The 19,359-nt window shown below is 47.5% G+C and overlaps 2 protein-coding genes across 5 annotated transcripts in view; one reads left to right on the top strand and one right to left on the bottom strand.

Annotated features, from left to right (window-relative positions):
* NDEL1 (nudE neurodevelopment protein 1 like 1) overlaps positions 1 to 3,966 on the top strand; it is a 98,281-nt gene extending 94,315 nt beyond the window's left edge. Inside the window, exon 11 of the mRNA XM_070395558.1 lies at positions 810 to 3,966. The gene's annotated coding sequence lies outside the window, so the exon portion shown is untranslated. The remainder of the gene's footprint in view (positions 1 to 809) is intronic.
* MYH10 (myosin heavy chain 10) overlaps positions 1 to 19,359 on the bottom strand; it is a 140,314-nt gene that overhangs the window by 24,482 nt on the left and 96,473 nt on the right. For all 4 annotated transcript variants that reach the window (XM_070395551.1, XM_070395552.1, XM_070395553.1 and 1 more), the window contains 11 exons: positions 13,684 to 13,877; positions 13,476 to 13,597; positions 10,400 to 10,469; positions 10,152 to 10,312; positions 9,625 to 9,733; positions 9,404 to 9,535; positions 8,310 to 8,516; positions 4,755 to 4,892; positions 4,163 to 4,286; positions 2,383 to 2,554; positions 931 to 1,143 (listed from right to left, as the gene is read on the bottom strand). In XM_070395551.1, coding sequence (XP_070251652.1) covers positions 931 to 1,143; positions 2,383 to 2,554; positions 4,163 to 4,286; positions 4,755 to 4,892; positions 8,310 to 8,516; positions 9,404 to 9,535; positions 9,625 to 9,733; positions 10,152 to 10,312; positions 10,400 to 10,469; positions 13,476 to 13,597; positions 13,684 to 13,877 — 1,642 coding nt within the window. The remainder of the gene's footprint in view (positions 1 to 930; positions 1,144 to 2,382; positions 2,555 to 4,162; positions 4,287 to 4,754; positions 4,893 to 8,309; positions 8,517 to 9,403; positions 9,536 to 9,624; positions 9,734 to 10,151; positions 10,313 to 10,399; positions 10,470 to 13,475; positions 13,598 to 13,683; positions 13,878 to 19,359) is intronic.

The raw sequence follows: 19,359 nt of genomic DNA, 5'->3' as shown, positions 1-19,359 counted from the left end.
CCTTGTCCTTGTTTTGCCCATAGCCTCCTCCTTAGCACGATGGGCTCCTACACCCTGGAACAGCTGGCAGGCGTGTGCGTGTGTGTGTGTGTGTGTGTGTGTGCGAGCACGCGTGCACACTGCAAGCAGCCAGCCAAACCTGCCAGCCACAGTGAGCTGGGGCTCCCTGAGCTGGGCCCCTGCACCTGGCCGCGTGAGTCTTGAGGGGGAAGCAGATGGTCAGAAAGAGGCCAAGACAGCCATCTGGGAGACGACACCTCGGCTTCTAGGAGAATTCTCTCTCTCGCCAGCAAGAGCCACAGGCTGCCTCTGCTCACAGCTCGCGGCTATCGCTCTCTGCGATTCTGGCTGACACGCGGAGGCCGCGTGCAACGTCTCCAGCTGTGCTCCCTCGCCTGTGCTTGTCACTTTCTTCTGCCCGCACCTGGCGGCTGGCTCATCTGTGACAGCCCCTGCCCCGAGTGCCTATCCTCACCTTCCTCTCCTTGTCCTGAACACGTACCTCCCTCCCCCCCATCTATTCGCTCACCAGTGGCGCTGCCAGCAGATGCGTGCCACCCCTGTACCTCCTCCTCTGGGTCTGTCCCAGCTAGTCCTCCATCCTCTCTCTCTCACGTGGTCTAAGCCAGTCTCTTCCAGCCTCGGCGGGTGTGTCTGTCCGTCTTTCCCTTAGATACCCAGCACTGACAGGCTTTCTGATCACGGCTCCCTGGGCACCTCAGTCTGTCGGTCCATCCACCTACCCGCGTTGGCTGGCTTGCTTCTAACCTCTGTTACTTTGTTACTGTTCTACCTGCCATTATTTCCAGGACGGAGAGGGGACACTTACAATACAACCTAAAGAATGCACACCACCTCCTGAAGAGGCCAGCGAACCCGCCGTGTCAGCCTGCTCTCGTGCGGAGCCCCGCGGGCGCCGGCCCCACTCACCGAAGCTCCTGCTGGGCGGCGGTGGTGTCCAGCGTGTCCTCCAGCTCGGTCTTCAGAGCCTCCAGCTCCTCACTCAGGTCCCGTTTCTGCTTCTCTGCCTTGTTCCGTGAAGCCTTCTCGGACTCAAAGTCCTCCTGGAGCTCGGCGATCTGGGCTTGCAGCTCCCGCACCGCCTTCAGGGCGTTGTTCTTGTGGAGCGTCTCGTCGTCGCCCCTGAGAACAGCAGGCCCGGGGCCGCACTCAGCCGGGGAACAGCAGGCCCGGGGCCGCACTCAGCCGGGGAACAGCAGGCCCGGGGGCCGCACTCAGCCGGGGAACAGCAGGCCTGGGGGCTGCACTCAGTCGGGGCGCCCCGGCACCTCTCCACAGGAGACCCGGTTACCCAGCCTCTGCCCTGGCACGAGCCTGGCGCGGCACAGGGCCTGCCCGGCGGGCACAGAGGCACACAGGCAGTGACCTGCAGGCCCGAAAGCTGGTTGGCAAAGCCAGAATCAGAATCGAGCCCAGCCCCCTTTGCAAAGGGCTAACTATCTCCATTAAGAGATAAGACAATCACTTTCATGATTAACCGGCAAATTCAAAGACGTTCTTAGAACACACAGCAGAGGAGACACGCCGCCGCCAGGCCTCCCACCTACGTTCGCCCTCCCATCCGCATCTTCTTGCTGGTGTGGTTGGATGTGGTAGATACCTGACTGGGCATAGCTGGGATGTTTGTGATGAGCGAAGGGAAGCTGACAGCCATGACAGTGAGTGGTGAGAACTTTAACTTTAGAATCTAGCTCTCACCTCTGTAAATGAAAAGGCAGAAATCTGGCCAAAGTAAGAGTAACAGTGGTAGAGGACAGAAAAATGTCTGTTATAGATTTTGATTATAATAAATTATAATGAGGGTTAATGCGGGGGGGGGGGGGGGATGAGGACACATTTGTAATTCCTTAACTAATAAAAAATTTAAAGATAAAAAAAGAAAAAAAAAGAATAAATTATAAACTCTAAGTCCTATGACCATGTAGCCAAATAGTTATTCTTTATAACGAAATGAAAGTATCAGATATAAATATGTTTACTACATATGGCTTCTAATGGTCTAGAACTGAATAGCAAATCATGCTTCAAGTGTATGGGGTGGGTATCCTTTCTGACGTGATTTCTCTAAACTTCTCAAACACACCGACGTGGACAGAAACCAAACATTTGCTGTGACACAGTCATTTTTTCTGCTGTGAATTTCCAAGGATTTCCTGAGGAGACTAGTGAGTTTCAGTGTGGATTCTGAGAACGGCTTAGGTTTTCTTGCTGCCCTGACATAAATGACGTGCTCCTGGGTTTTTAGGTTCGGATGCCACACCCAACAACTCGGAAATGACGTGCTCCCTCCCAGGGTTGGGTCTGCACCGACACGGACAGAAAGCCCACACAGCACATCCCCACGGGCTCTGGGGGGCGGACCTGGCCAGCGCGCCCTGCAGCTCCTCCTCCTTCTTGGCCAGCTGCACCTTGAGCTCGTCGATCTGGGCCTGCAGCTCAGCGATCTGGTCCTGCAGGTCAGTCGTCTCGCCGTCCAGTTTCCTCTTGGCCTTTTCCAGCTCCTGACGGGTCTTCTCTTCCTTCTTTAAGCGTTCTTTAAGGCAAGACACAGACCTTCAACACACTGAGGGACACGCCACATGAAAAACTCCAAATCAAAGGGATTAAAGTCGAAAAGAACCTATTTTATTTAAAAGCATGTCCTTGCCTTGATAACACTGATAACACTGTACCAATGAGTCATTCAAAACCCAACTGAAGGCAGATCACTGGTGGGAGGAAGGTATTTTAAGGAAGAAGCTGGGTGGGTTCTAAGGACGCCCTTTCATGGGAAGTGGGCACGCTATTAGCGCGAAGCGATCAGAAAGCTTCTCATGGTGCGCCCATCGCTGTGCCCAGGTTTGCAGAGGGGCCCGGCCGAGGCTGGCAGTGTGGGCAACGGCCTGTCACCCACTCCCTTTCATGGGGAATCCCTGGTTGAACCAAGACAGCCGTTCCCACGCGTGAGGGAGAGAGGGCAGAGGGCTCTGCAGCTTTCTGCCCTCCCCTCTTGGACTTGGCAATGGTTCCTTAATCAACAGCAGCGACCTGTTCCACTCGGATGCCTTCTCACAACAACGGAACCTGGAAGCCTTTGTGCTCTGCAGCGGGAACCCAATGCTAGGAGGTGAGACCGAGCATCGCTGGCCCATCACACAGGGAGCAGCACCTCTGCTGCGGGTGCCCTTCCCCAGGAGGGACCACACACTGGGAAAACGGCCTCTGAAAGTAATTTCCTACGGCAGCCCTTCTTGTGTCTATACCAGGGTGGGGAACGTCTGGCCCGCGGGCCGTGAAAGGCCCACCAAATCACTTGCTCTGGCCCTGCCGAGGCATTGGGGTGAGTTAGTTAAGTGAATGACCGGATATAGCAGGATAATGTTTAAGTTGATAATTTTGTATGGCCCGTGAATGATGCTATAAATATCCACATGGCCCTTGGCAGGAAAATGGTTCCCCAACCTCTGATCTATACTTAAAAAAAAAAAAAAAGACCGCAAAGCCCTAAATATTAAAAACAAACAAACAAACTCCTTTCTCCCCCTTATAGAAGCAATGCATTGGAAAGAGCGATCACGCCCTGCAGGACCCACGGCCCTCACGATGCTGGGCATTAAGCGTCGGCTCTTCCCCTCGTGGGGAGACCGCCCGCAGCTGCTCGCCGAAGGGAAGGTTTCCTATGCTCTTCCCAACACCCACCCTTTTCTCTCTCTTTCTCTCTCTCTCTTTGAAGAAAGCCATGACTGATTTTGCAAAAACCCCCAGGATTCCTGACTATCTTTTGCCACTGGCATGGGCACTGTCACCCTCGGCCCTTCTGTCCCTGCAGGAAGCGGTCCCGTCGTGAAGCGGAGCCCAGGTGCACTTTCTGGATCAGACCCACCAAGTCCAAGGGCCTGAACAGCTCAAACATGTCTTTGATCCCAAGTATGGCCACAAAGGGCACCGTGTTTCACCACGGGATCTAATATTACAAAGTGAATTAAAAAGAATAATCTATTGCTATTCTATCACAAATTGTGGTGACTAGATCTGTTTTAATAAACACAAACAGAAGGCTATTAGTAATCACCATGCATCCTCTGTTATCATGTTCTGATTAAAGTAAAATCTAAACATTCCTATGTCCCGGTCCTACATTTTTCTAGCCCCAAACACTAACCTTCTAAATCCGAGATCATCACTTCTTGCTTATTCCTGATTTTGGCCAAGTTTTTTGCCTTTTCTTCCTCTTCAGCCAGCTGAGAGGAGCACTCACCAATGCGGTCCTCCATGAGTTTCTTTTCCTGAACAGAAAAAACTGCCTCAGAAAAGGCATTCAAAGTAACAACTCGGGTTTGGTATAACTTAGAACACAACCGGCCCTGCCTCCCAACAGGTCACATCCTCCAAAGAGGCGGAGGCTCATCATCTCGGTGCTGACCCCTCAGGGCTGGCCCAGCCGCCGGCCCGCCTTCAGATTCCCACAACCAGCGCTGACGAATGAATGCTGGGCCCCAGGGGACAAGTCATCGATGAATGATCGACTTGCACAAAGGGCACAAGTGAAAGTCTACAGGACTATAAGGATGCTGAGTGGATTTAAAACATTACATTGTGCCTGTGTCTTTAGAAACCTATACAGGTAGAGACTGAGGGAGAAGATGAACGAATCTGAAATCTTTGTAGAATTTTTTGGTTAAAGCCCCTTTCATGACAGCATCCACAGAAACATTCCCGTATTCTATAGCAGCTTGGGAGGGAAACATCCGCACTTTGATAAATTTGGAGTTTTGGTCCTCAAGAAGCAGAATCTCCTCCTCCATCTTCTTGATTTTCGCCTCGGCCGTCACCTTCTCCAGCTGGAGCTTCTGCCGGGCCCCTTCTTCCTCGTCCAGCTGCTCCTCCAGGTCCTGTGAACACATGGTCAGCTTGCATCTTCCCACCAAACCCGGCCATGAATAACCAAGGGACGCATCGTGAAATGCCGATTCGTGAAAAAACAAAACAAAAACCCACAAACAAACAAACACCAATTTGTGATGCTCAGATGGCAAGGATATATATGTATACATATGTATCTACTTGTTAATCCTCACCCAAGGATATTTTTCCATTGATTTTTAGAGAATGGAAGGACAGGGTAGAGACACAGAGAACCATCTATGAGAGAGACACATCGATTGGTTGCGTCCCGTGCGCACCCCGATTGGGGCTGGGGAATGAGCCTGCAACCACTGAGAAAACCAGCTAGGGCTGGCAAGGATATTTTTAAAAATATGAAATGCAGTTATGTGAAACAGACATTTGTATGAACCACAGGTTAACGTACAAACTGGGTCAACCCTTCTGGAAGCCAGCATGAGAAAGTGCAGCAAGCTTTGAAAACAAGCATTTCTGTTAAGCCAGCAATGTCAGGAAATAGTAACAGATGTGATTCATATAAAAAAGTGAAATTTTTTAAAAAATTGATTTTTAGAGAGAGAGGAAGGGAGAGAGACAGAGGGACAGAAACATTGACAGAAAAACATTGATCTGTTGCCTCCCATATGCACCCAGACCAGGAATGGAACCTGCAACCTGGGTATGTGCCCTGACCAGGAATTGAACGCCACCTTTTGCAAAACCCTAGAAATATAAGAGAGTCTGGGGTGATGCTCCAACCAACTGAGTCACACCAGCCAGAGCTAAATATGTGTAATATTGAGGAACTATGAACATACTACATAAAAGTCTTGGTAATTAAAAGTTGGCATTTTATTTATAAAATAGGATAACATATAGTAATTAAACTTCCTATTTCTGAATTAGTAACACAGGGAAATATGAATAATATAGAACTACATCAAACACATACTTATCTGTTTCTACTCTATATGTTTGGCCACAAGCTGAGAACAGCATAGAACAATTGAAAGAGGAGAGGGCCTGGCAGTGGGCTGTCTCCTTTCACCACAGAAGCACGTCACCAAACTGGGTGGGCTTCTGGTGTTTACACACACTTTTATCATAACAGGCTCCTCTTTATTTCATATGCTGACATTATTGTACGCAATAACATATACCTGATTGCACAAGGTTGTACATACAAAGCAATGTACGGTCAATTTAAGAAAGTGTCAAGGATAACTTTGGTTAAATAATTTACTCATGGTTGATTCTGAAACGAAACCCTTGCGAAAGACGAACTTTTTATTGTGTAAACCTCAGACACAGATATGAAGGACACAGAGCAGCACAGTGAGCCCCACAGATGCAGCAGCCCAGCCTCAACAAGCATCAGCTCTTGGCCAACCTCACCTCCTCTCTGCCTCCACCTTCTCCCTTAGCATTATTTTGAAGCAAATCCCAAACACATTTCATTTGGAAAACCAGGCGGTAGGTATCACTAAAAGATAAAGGCCACTTAAACATACAGTAGTTTGTTTGAATTAAAATCCAAATAAGGTTTGCACAATGGGACCAAACCTCAGAGAAAAAAAGAAAAGTAAGGGGGCAACAAGGTTGGATCTTCCCACGGCTCATGCAGTTAATAGCATGAACCTCTGGTATTTCATGAGGAAAAACAGGAATACTTAACAATATTACCGTAAATATTTTTAGAATGTGTTTGAATGAGTTTACATGTCACAAAGGGAGAGAATAGGTTAACAGTGCAAAACCCTAGAATTATAAGAGAGTCTGGTAAAGAACGGAAAGATAAAAGCCTTGAAAAACCAAACCAAAATAAAAACACCCTATTTCTACAAGGACCTATTTGTTTTCTAAGTAAAGTAGAGAAATGCAAGTATTTTATTAGAAGTTGTTAAAATGTAGAGTTTATATTAAAAAGTAGGTTGGGGGGATTAGAGGTGAATTTGGGGTCCTTCCCCCATGAGTAAAACATATTACTGAAATGAACAAAGAGAACAGAAAATCAAAACTGCTGGTAATGCCCCCAGGGAAACACTGTTGTTGATGTTATTCTAGATCTGCATATTCCCATATAAAATCCTACATATAAATTTATGTCACGTAAATACCTTAAATTAGATCCATTGTGTATACTATTTTGCAGCTATCTCTATCAAGATATTGTAAGTGCCCATGAAAATAAACATCTTAACATTTAGAACAGCATAGCATTGCCCTGGTTTAATAACCCCCCAATGTTAGGTAACTAGATGGCTTCCATTGATTGATTCTTTGAATAAAGTCTAGGATTAGACTTGATAATTAAAGGTTATTCACTTTTTACAGCTTTTGTGATATTCTTTTAACTTATTATGGGATATCTGAAAGCTGTGTACGTTGAAGAATGGAAAGTGTCCCGATGATTTACTGTATGGGGTATCTGCCAAGGAACTAACATATCCTTTGTGGTTTTGACAAACATCTGAATTATCTGTGTTTTGTAATAAGTTATGGGGTAAGAAAATATTAAGGGGAAGACATGGAGGAAAGGGAGCTTAGTTTTAAGCGAAGGTGGCAGATACAGATGCCCTGACACTCGGAGCAGGTTGGATAGGCCGAGGGAGGGAGGAGGGGAAAGAGAGGGGGGTGTGTCCGAGGGCACGCGCAGAGCAACTACTGTCTGTATCATCTGTGTGAGAATTCACCCACAGCGATAGCTGTGCTTCCTGTACAGTTTGTATCTGTAAGAAAGTAGCCACCAGCAAGGACTGAGTATTTTATTCTGATTCCTGGCCACCTCCTACGTCAGTGCTAAGCATTTCTTATGAGCCAAACCACCTCATAGATGCCTATCTAATGAATGGAGTGAGTGCACAATTATTAATGACAACACAAAGGACAAATTATGTTCCCTACAAAAGGCTACACACCTTGGGAGTTCTACTCTGAGTCACTTTACATACTGTAAGATGCCACATCAGAACGTGAAAAAGATTCTTCAAAACAATAAATCTGTGTTTGAAGAAAATCTATTACTTGTGTACTCCGAACGATGGTCATCTTTTAAGAGTAGGTACTTATAACCTAGACTCCTCTTGCCCTAAATACACATTAAAAGTCCTAGCCTGTTTGGCTCAGTGGATAGAGCATTGGCCCGTGGACTGAAGGGTACTGGGTTTGATTCTGGTCAAGGATATACTCTAGTCAGGGCACGTGTGGGAGGCAACCAAATGATGCGTCTCTCTCGTATCAGTGTTTCTCTCTGTCTCTCCCCCTTCCTTGCACGCTCTCTAAAAATCAATGGAAAAAATATCTTCGGGTGAGAATTAACAATAAAAAAATACACATTAAGAATCTAAACCCATAGCTTCTATTCATTCAATAGATTCACTTGGAAAACCCAAAATAGAATTCTAAATAAAAGCGATCACAGATACCTGAATATGCGCTTGCATTTTTTTCTTTTCATTTTGGAGGATTTGGTTTCTTTCTTCTTCTTCTTCCACCCTCGACTCCAAGTCATGCAGAATCTCTTCCAGCTCCTGCTTCTTAGCAGCGAGTCTGGCTCTCATCTCTTCTGCCTCAGCAAAGAGCTCAGTCTCCGCCTGCAGTTGCTCTGCAAGGATGTTCTTCTCTTCTAAGAGCTGCAATCACAACACAGCGCCCAGGACTAGGACTTGCCCTCAGCACACACCCAAGATACAGTCACTGAGATCTCAGTGGTCAATACACCAAAGAAATGGAAAGTTACAAATATATTACCGCCACTGGCAAAACTTCCAAGTATGTTTTTGGCTGTAGCAAAATAAGCCAGATGAAAACACTTTAGTTGTTTCTGCTGTCTCAAGTTGTAGCATATTAAACTCATGCTATTTTAAGAACTCCCATTCTTCTATTAAGATAATTTATGAAGGGACAGAAAAACAGGAGAGGGAAAACACTCAAGTGTAATAAAGTTTATGGTGACTGCGAAAGCTGCTTGGTATCAAGTGACATTTTGGCCTTTATTGTTAATCTTTTTGGCCTTGAACACTCCAGTTCTATCCCTGTCATCTATAAACAGTTCTTGAGCCTCTATTTGTCACGAAGCACCACTGCCTGGGAAGGGACATGGACTGGAGACCACTGTCACTGCCAAGAGGCAGGTGGTGACCTTGCACCATCTCATCCTTTCACCCTTTTCTATTTCCCCCATGAGCAGTGACAGGACGGTGATAACACTGGGAGTCTCATTGAAAACAGGTGCAAATACATGTCCGATAAGCAGACATGCTCATCTGCGTGTCCAAATACGACAAAGACAAAATGCAAGAGGCAAGGCTGACTTTGGTTCATATAAAGACAAATGCATGGCATAACGGATGTGTTGTCTGTTCTCGAATGCCTACGCTTTGGAAAGGAGTGAAAGATACGCATCAACTAAGATGGTATGCGGGTACAGCGACCACAATAAAACGTGTGTGAGTTCCTGCCAGTGGGGGCGCTCACGTCAGCTGGGACGTGTGCCCCTGTAAGAAGCCAGCGCACACACCTGCTGGTGCTTCCTCTCCATCTCCTCCAGCTCCCCTTCCACCTTGGTCTGCTTCTCCTTCACCTTCAGCAGCTCTTCATCTTTGGCCTGAAGTTCTTCCTCTTGGCGAGTGACTTGCAGGAGCGGCTTCACCTGGGACAAAATTAAGCAGTTTATCATCACGTCTCCTGCCGGAGGGTGGTCCCTGGGCGACGGCCGCTCCGTGGAGAGCCCGCACCCACCTTCGTGAAGACGCGCCACCACTGCCAGTGCCGCAGCTTCAGGTACGCGGCGCAGTTCCGCTGCAGGACCTTCAGGGCGCTGAGCTGCTGCTGCTTCTTGGCAAAGGCCCTGAAGGACAGCAGGAAAAACTCATCACATAAAGAAAAGCCCGTCTTAACGGTGGTTGTCATGAGACCACTTCCTAAAGGCAACCATTCTTATTTGGCTACGACACGGAGTGGGTCCATGTATCAAATCAAGCCCTCAGTGACACCACGGGAACTGGCTGCTGCTGGAGCCCAGGTCAGTTCATGAGCCGCGCAGCCAGCCTCAGGCACCCATCACGGACGCCCTCCCCTTTCTTCAGAGATGCTGCCTGACGTGCTGCCCACGTCCCACACCGCGGGTCTGAGACAATGCCGACAGTGCGACAGGGTCCCTCCCGTTCCCTGGCTGGCGGTCTGTAGTCCTGCTCTATTAACTATGTCCTTCTTTTGATCTGTCACAGAAGAGACACCTCCCACCCGCTTTATGATTGCCCACTTACTTTCTCGCTAGGTAACCTCTGCAAACGGCCTGGAAGAAGATAATGATGTCGGTAATTTTTAAATCCCGTTCTTCCTCTAAATGTGCCAAAACTCCAGCTCGGAAAAATATCTTGCTCTGTCCAATTCTGTACAAGTTTGGGTCTAATTCTAAAGCCCGGATCTAAAAGCGAAAGAGTTCATTTATTTTTTGCTGTGGGAAAAGATTGTATCAATAGTCCACAAAGCAGGAAAATCAAGAAAAGCTTACCATTCGTTCACAAGCCTGTTTGCCATCCATAAAGCCTTTAGGAATAGCATTTGGAGTAAGGATCTCGTATCTGCAAGAAAAGCAGCCAAAAGGTTTTGGTAAAAATTTGTGAAAATGTTTACCTACTAACTGTGAGTTCTGCTTTCTCTACGAGGCAATATGATAGGTAATCATGTCAAATTAAGCGTAAAGGAGTAACCAAGTGATAATCAGATTTTCTATTTCTTAAACAAATGAACATAAGGCTAATTGTGGCAGAGCAGAATAAAAGCATGGTGTTTTAAAAACCTTTTGCTTTTTATTTCCCCAAAATGTTCACATGCCCAAGATGCAGGAGAATCGGCTCTCTGTGCCCGATTTGTGGGCATCTGTTGGATCATAGAAAAGGCCGTGACAACAATGCCCAGAGGCCTCCACTGAGAAGAGAAAGCATCAGGGTGACATTCAAAATGGCAATGGTCTGGGTGTACATATATTCACTAAGCTGCACAATGAAGACTGTGCACTTTATAGTAACTACTAGAAGCTTGGTGCGTGGGGTCCCTCAGCATGGCCTGCGGGGATTGGGCTGAAATTGGCAGTGCAACGCCGCCTGCCGCTCCTGCCCATCCAGGCCCCACTGCACCTGCTGCTGCCGCTTGGTAGGCCCGATGCAATCTCTGGGCTGTGGCGGCCAGCCGTGAGCCCTGCGACTGGCGCCCATCGGTCAGCTGACCGCTGCTCCCGCTGTGGGAGCGCACGGACCACCAGGGGGCAGCTCCTGTGTTGAGCATCTGCCCCCCTGGTGGTCAGTGCATGTCATAGCAATCGGTCGAATGGTTGCTTAAGCTTTTATATATATATTAGTAAATGTATGGCGCCAGGTGGGTACTGGATATATCAGGGGACCACTTGGTAGAGCATAACCACTATGCTATACACCTAAAACTAATACAAAATAATACTGAATGTAAAGTGTAATTGGAAAAAAAAAGATTTGTGCGCTTTATGTAGTTACACCTCAATAAAAATAAAGTGGAGCAAATAGGTAGTTGGCTATATTAAAGATGAATCCTGGCTACACCATCAACTTTGTCCTCTGGATGTCAATTATGTTCCTTTTTCTCCTACCCATAAAAAAGGAGTCTACCCGACTGTTTATCATACAATGAGGCCACAATACAGGTTCCCCCAAATGCATAAGAGCTGGAATAGTTGCTCAACGGAATTCCCTCTGGAACAGTGGGAGAAAGGGCCATCCTATGATGGCAAGCTTGTTTATTTTATGGAACAACAAAGGCTGCCATAATTGAAAATCCAATTTCCAGGAGAAAAAAGCAAACTAAATATTAAAGAAAATTATGCAATACATTAAAAAAACCAATTTCCCACCATAAGTTTTCATTCATTTCTATTGCATCCATTTCTGCTATTTTTACACAAACCTAGATGGTATATCCCACTGCACACCTAGGCTGTATGGTATAGCCTGTTGTTCTTAGGCTATAAGCCTATTCATGTTACTGTACAAAACATGAGTTAAATGAAGCACAGAGAAGATGATGTAATCAGACATGTGGGAAACATGAGATAGTGAGGCTGCTGCCAATAAAAAATGGCACACTGTTTTACAACAACATTTTTAACAAATAGAAGGAGTACCCTCTAAAATAATGATAAACAGTGTAGTACAGTAAATACATAAATCTGTAGTCATTTATTACATTATCAAGTGTTATACACCAGCGGTAGCCAACCTTTCGGACCTCACGGACCACCGGTTGGCAACCACTGTTATATACTGTACATAATTTTAAGTGCTGTACTTTCATATGAATGGCAACTCAGCAGGTCTGTTTATACCAGAAGCACCACAAACACATGAGGAATGCGTTGTGCTGTGACCTTACAATGGCTGTGAGGTCACCAGGTGACAGGAATTTTTCAGCTCCATTATAATCTATGAGACCACCATCATATATGTGGCCTGTCTTTATCTATCTATCTATCTATCTATCTATCTATTTATATATTGTTAATCCTCACCTGAGGATATTTTTCCATTGATCTTTTAGAAAGTGGAAGAGAGGGAGAAACATATTGATTGGATGCCTCTGGCACGTGACCCAACCAGGGCCTGGGCCGGGGAGGAGCCTACAACCACGGTACGTGCCCTTGATCAGAATCGAACCTGGGACCCTTTGCTCTGCAGGCCAATGCTGTGTCCACTGAGCCAAACTGACTAGGGTGTGGCCTGTCTTTAACCAAAACATTGTTATGGGGGCATGACTGTATTTTAAAATATCAGCTTAAAAAATAATTATGGCCCTAGCTGGTTTGGCTCAGTGGATAGAGCATCAGCCTGTGGACTGAAGGGTCCTGGGTTTGATTCCGATCAAGGGCACTTGCCCAGGTTGTGAGCTCCATCTCCAGTAGGGGGTGTGCAGGAGGCAGCTGATCGATGATTCTCATCATTGATGTTTCTATCTCTCTCTCCCTCTCCCTTCCTTTCTGAAATCAATAAAAAATATATATTAAAAAATATAATTATGTTTAGCATTGGTAGGTGTTGCTCAATGATTAGAGCATCAGCCTGAGCACTGAAGTGTCTCGGCTTTAATTCCAGGTCAAGGGCACATATCTGGGTTGCAGGTTCGATCCTCAGCCCTGGTGGGGGTGAGTATGGGAGGCAACCAATCGATGTGTCTCACTCACATTGATGTTTCCTCCCTCCCTCCTTTCCTTCCTTCCACTCTCTCTAAAAATCAATGGAAAAATACTGATAGGTGAGGATTAACAAAAAACAAACAAACAAAAAACACCAAAAAAAAAAAAGTTCAAGCCCCAAATAGAACTGTTTAAGTGAGCAACTGTAAGCCTCAGCGGACCCTGCAGACAGCAGTTTTTGAAGCACCACAGCAGTCACAGCACGACCTCCCCATGAAGCAGGCCCTCAATAGTCTTGACCAAAAGTGAAGGTAATAAGGATTAGCCTTTCCTACATGTGAAGAAATCGGACTCTGCAGGGAACAGGAAAAGAATGCCTCCCACCCTCATGCTGTGAGGCACGTGGAAAAGGTGAGCGCGCGGCCCATACCTCTGCCGGAACTCCTGGAACACGATCCGGTTGGGGAAGCCCTGGCGGCAGATGCGGATGCCTTCCAGCACACCGTTGCAGCGCAGCTGGTCCAGCACGAGGTGCGGGTCCAGTTTCCCAGCCTGACCAGCAAAGGAGAGTGTTATCTTTGAACCGCTCTACCCCGACCTCGTTCAGTGTCCGATCCCAGCACGTGCTGGACACATACCCGCTTCTCGTGGTTTGGAATGATGCAGCGAACGAAGTTGGGGTTGGTGTTGCGGAGGGTCGCCATCAGCTTGGTGAGAGACTCTTTGTAGAGCTGGCCGACGGTACGAAACATGCCTTTCTTGGTTTTATAGGCAGAGCCAAAGGCTGTCTCCGTCATCCCAGTGACTTGATCCAGGCCCACAATACGATCCACTGGTGAACATAAAGAGGAAGAGGACAACGAGTCAAACCCACTCTCCCGCAGGGAAGACAAGACACAGTGAGTGCAGCAGCACAAGCTTGTGGACAGATGAGGAGAGATGCCATCTAGGGAGGCAGTCACATACGGAGACACTGCACAAGCCGTGGGACCAACAGCCACACACTTCAAGGGCGGGTAGTGTAGCTCTGACAGCTTCAGACCACATACCAGCAGATGCCTTCCGCTGCGCTACTTTCAGGGACTCACTGCCCGATAACATTTGCCTGTTACATACACAATTACTTGGTATATGAGAGATCATTGGCTGGCATTATTGATACACAAATGGATATTATGACAAGTCTCAAAACAGGAAAGGCTTATAAAGATATACGTAAAAATATAAGACTGTACAAAGCAAATCCACTTAACGAATATGGCTCAGGAACTAGGGACCAGAGCCATCTCTCATCAGTCATTAGGATTTTAGTAAAAAAGTCATTCAAGTTGCAGGGAGAGATGGCATTAGTTCAGATTTGTGGGAATGAGTAAACTTCAGCTCTCTCCTCAAAGCGTGAATAAACTTATTAAAGGGCAAGAACACAAACTTGGAAGGAGCCTCCTAAAAAGAATCAGCGCCTAAGCTACGCTTAATGATGGTTATATTTGTCAGATCCTTCAGCTGAGGGTCCACATTGTCCACACAGACCTAACACCTCTAATGATGGGATTCTAAACAGAAGTCCAACACAGGGCACCGTCCACACTTGGTGCACAATACGCTCTCATTTGAAAAAACTGTTACATGAATGAAACACACTACTGAAATATTTTAATCAAAATATCGATTTAATTGCCCTGTTAACGCCCTTGTCAATCTTAACAGCCACCTGCATTTCTTTCATCCGTTCCCCAGAATAGAAGGTACGGGGGGACCTCAAGATCTCAATGAGCTTTGTGCAGAAGAGAAAACCATGACCCAGGAGGTAAGGCAACTTTTCAAGTCATGCATGTCTTACATGGAAGTGGGGAGAAGGGGGCTGAAGTCGGATCGATTCCCAGGCCCAGCCTGCACACACCATTTCTCCTAGCGAAGCCACCAGACTCAGGGGTTCAGGTCAAAGCTACCTGTTTGTGCTCAGGACTCTGCCTCCATCCACCTCGGAGGCCACCTTTCTTCCCTGGCCTTCAACCTGTCCCTCTTACTCGCTCCGGCAAAAACCCCACCGAACCCCACCCCTGCGTGTGCCACGAAGCAATGAGCTTCCTCTAACCTGCGCCCGCCCACTTCTCTGTCTCCTCAGAGCCAAGCTTCTTTCCCGAGTAGTTCATCCGTGGACCCCTCCGCATCCTCTCCACTCATTTCCCGCTGCCCAGCGCCCTGGCTGCTAGCCTGCCCTCCTTCCTCCACCTGACACTCAGGCAACCACCGGTCAAGTGTTAAGAGCAGGCTGTCCAACATCTGTTCTACTTGACCCTGATATACTAGTATTTTCCTGCTGACCACAGAGCGGCATCCTAAAGCCTCTCCTCACTCCTGGCTCCTTTCATGAACCCCACCTTGTCCGTGACCTCTATCGACCTCTCTAGCTACTCCAGTCTCCCCGATGACGACTTCTCTGCCTTTCCCGTACACCGGGGCACTCACAAGGGGTGCAAACTCAACACCCCTGGAAGCCTTTCTAGGATAAGGCCGGATGCAAGTCCAGGCACACACTGACCTGCTTTTCCCAAGCCATAGCCTCATCCCGGGTGATCTCATTTGTGACTTCAATGACCTATACCCGACTCCCAGCATCAGTCGCCAAACACCTATATTCTCCTCTCCACCCAGAAGTCACAGAGGCCCCTCTGCCTTCCACATTCTCGCTAAGCGCCTGTCATGTGTGCTTTTACTCAACGTTGCACCCTTGCCCCTAACATGATGTCTGGCATAACAGGCTCGATGCACGGATGTTAGTGAATAAATGGAATAAAAAACATTTACAACTACAAAGTGAGAAATGCACTGACAAAAACAACAAGATGCTGTGAGAGAGATGGGTGGTTAGAGATCTCTCTGGAGAAACTACACTTAATGCCAAGAGGGAAAGAACGAGCCAGTGGAGAGAATATTCCAGAGAGGGGAACAGCATTGCTAAGGACCAGGGGCAGGAAGAAGTGCGAGAGGCTAGTGCCAGTGAAGCAGCATGAGGGACCCTCCCTTGGCCACTGTGTGTAGATGGTGGGGAGGAGCCCGGGAGACCAGACAGGGGCCACTGTAGGGTCCAGGTTCTAAGAAAGATGACAGCAGCTTGAACTTGTGAGACTTAGAGGAGAGGGACAGAGGAGGAAAATTCAGGACCTATTTTGGTGGGAGACGTGACTTACTTTAATGATTAACTTGACAGAAAGTAAGGGAAAGGGGCCTGTCAGGAATAACTCCTAGGAGTTTGGCTTGAGAACTGAGTGGCTTGTGGTGCCATCGGAAAGATGGGGGAGAGGTGGGCTTTGTGGGTAGGAAAATGGGGTCCAAACTGTGTAGGCTGGGGTGCCTGTGGGACATTAAGGTGGAGTTGAGAAGCTGAGTGGACATCCCAGGCTGCTGCGAAGAGAGGTCTGGACCGCGAGGTAAATCTGGGATTGCTGACTTAGTGTTTACAGTTAGGAGACTGGATGGACCATCTGAGGGGGGGTGAGAAGAGGTGAGGGCAGGGGAGCAAGCCCCACAGCGCTGGGGAGGAAGAGCTGGGTGAGGAGAATGGGCGGTAGGAGCGGCAGAGATCAATATCCTAAATGCAAGCACATTCTCTGTCCCCGCTGCTACCCTGTCCCTCCTGTGTTTCCCACAGACGTGACCAACTTATTCAAGCCAGAAACCAGGGGTCAGACTCCATTCCTCTCACATCAGCTGCTCACCAAACTTTCAAACATCCTCCATCCATCCCTCCTCTTCGCTGCCCTCGCGGGGGCTCTAACCCCTCACCTGGATTCTGCAACCTCCTACCTGGTTCCTTCCTCGGCCCCAGTCTCCCTGTGTCCTCTCCCCCTGCCACACAGGTTCTTGCTATGCCTCTGTCCATGTGTAATGACTAACAAGAAGTTCTGAAAGATAAAGCTAAACGAGTTATCTATACCTCCACTTAAGATCACTTTCTCCTACCGCTTATAGGATATGGTCCAAGGAGTCAAGTAACAGTGATAGGAACTCCGCTCCAAGAGGCAGAAGCACTGCCCACCCTGAGCGTGATCTGGAGCCCAGCCTCCCAACTCCTCCAGCCTCAGCGTCCCCTCTGTGGTGTGACCTGCCCTACAGGCGCCTGTGAAACACTCAGGTGCCCAATGAAGGAGCCTCCCTGGCATTTCCCACACACACCGAAGCTCCAGCTGTACAGACCGGGTGCATTTTCTGAGAGACGCAGGTCCTCGAGTCTCTGTCCTGCTCTCTCTGCTGGGGCTTGCAGCCTGGCAGTTCCTCACCTGGTGCTTCTCAGGCTCCGGATCCTACCTGCCTCCAGACTAAATAGGCTCCTCCCTCCTCCAGGCTTCAACTCCCCACGGCCAGATCCCTGGGGCACCTCCCTCTACTCTGTGTATCCCCTCTCGGGCTGGGCTTCCCCAGGGACGTCTGTCCAGCGTCTAACACATGCAAGGCCCGGGGAGCCCTTTCCTGCTGTCGCTGCACCCCTCTGACCACCGGCTTAGACAACACCTCAAACAAGGAAAGAGGAGGCGCGGTGTTCACTGTGCGGGGAACTCCACACACTGGCCCCCAGATTTCTGAGCTGCTCTTTACACGCGTGACAGCGGTCACAGTGCTGTCCCCAGCAGGAGTCCCTTTGACACAAACAACCCCAAAACACTCATAATGAACTAGTTTTCAAATTTATTTTATTTATTTATTTTTAAAATATATTTTTATTGATTTCAGAGAGACAGGGAGAGGGAGAGAGAGACAGAAACATCAATGAAGAGAAAGAATCATTGCTCGACTGCCTCCTGCACACCCCCCACTGGGGATCGAGCCCGCAACCTGGGCATGTGCTCTTGACCAGAACTGAACCTGGGACCCTTCAGTCCGCAGGCTGATGCTCTTTTTAATAAAGGTAATCCAAAGCTAAACATTCAGCATGCTTCGGACTTTCAGTTCTTTTTTTTCCCTTAATTCAAAAATTTAAAATCAGGGTTAGCTTCCACCAATGAACAAATTTATGTTGTAAGAGAGACACTTTGGGAACTGCATTAAATGACTTGGGCCACACTAATAAAATACAATTTCACTAAACAATCAAGACCTATAAAAAACTCCATTTTACAAAGACATTTTCTTGTTGAAAATGGTTAGAGCAGGAATCAGAGAAAGGCAGAAAATGAGGAAGACAGGATTCTAGCAGCTCCTTGAAATGAGCATCTCTGCTCCTTCTAAGACCTTCACAGCCACTAAAACAAAATCTCCACGTGCAGAGCCCAAGGTTTCTGGTCTCCATTGATCCTCTTGCTACAAACTCTCCTCCCCGAGGTGCCAGGAGAGCCTGGCCAGGCTGCGCGTGGGCACTGTAATTTGCCAGCTGGCTGCCCAGTAGCCTGAAAAGATTTCAAAGTATTTTCACAGACAATTTATTACTCTAAAAGCTTACTTGGACAGTGAGAAGTGAGATGAGCTCCACAGAGCTGCCATCTGTAAGGGCATATTTATTATTTAAGAGAAGAAAAATGCAATTTGTAATCATCTATCTCATAAAACTGCATGAATAATTTTTTAAGATAAAAGAATGACACTGTCTAGTGCCAGAACTCTTAACCGGCCCTTCTTCTAGGGGACAACCTCAGGAGACGAGAGGCATGTGAGATTTTCACGTTCTTCCAGTCTGTGCACGGACCAAACACTGGTGTCGCTACATTTAACTTTAATTATTTAGGCCAGCACTTTAGAAACTCACTGCAGTTAATACGGCTAAAAACCACAGTAAGGGGAGAAACTTATTTTAATGTTAATTTAATAGCCAGATGGTAATAAATTAGAACCCTATCAGGTACTCCCGCAAAAGGCCTCGGGCACCTGGCACTGTTACATGCCTCGGGCTAGGCATGCGCATGTTCTCAATGCTCATTTAAACAAATTGAGACAATTCCACACTGATGCACACTGAAATGATACTAACAGTTAAAAACAAATTCAGACACAGATATGTAACTGCTATGACTTCTCAGCAACCATCCTAACATCAATTAGTATACCTCCATAATATCCCTAACATCAATTAGTATACCTTCATAATATACCTCCACTTGTTATATCCCCAGTAATAACAAATTTACAGTGGCTACATAAGTTATTTTACAGTATTTGGGAATTTTTAGGGAAACTGCAGAAAGTCCAGAGGGTGACAGCACTGCTCCTTCTCCGAGCACCAGTGCAAGCTGAACTTGAATTTGCCTCCTCTACCTGCCTCCTCTGTACTTCCCACCCCCACAGAAGCCAAAGCTGCTGGGCCAGTGGTGGGCAAACTCATT

The sequence above is a fragment of the Myotis yumanensis genome, unplaced genomic scaffold (genome assembly GCF_028538775.1).
Source record: "Myotis yumanensis isolate MYYU_CA2020_CCGP unplaced genomic scaffold, mMyoYum1.0.hap1 SCAF_16, whole genome shotgun sequence".
In the NCBI taxonomy this organism is placed as follows: domain Eukaryota; kingdom Metazoa; phylum Chordata; class Mammalia; order Chiroptera; family Vespertilionidae; genus Myotis; species Myotis yumanensis.
This window is presented reverse-complemented; position numbering and strand designations above follow the sequence as displayed.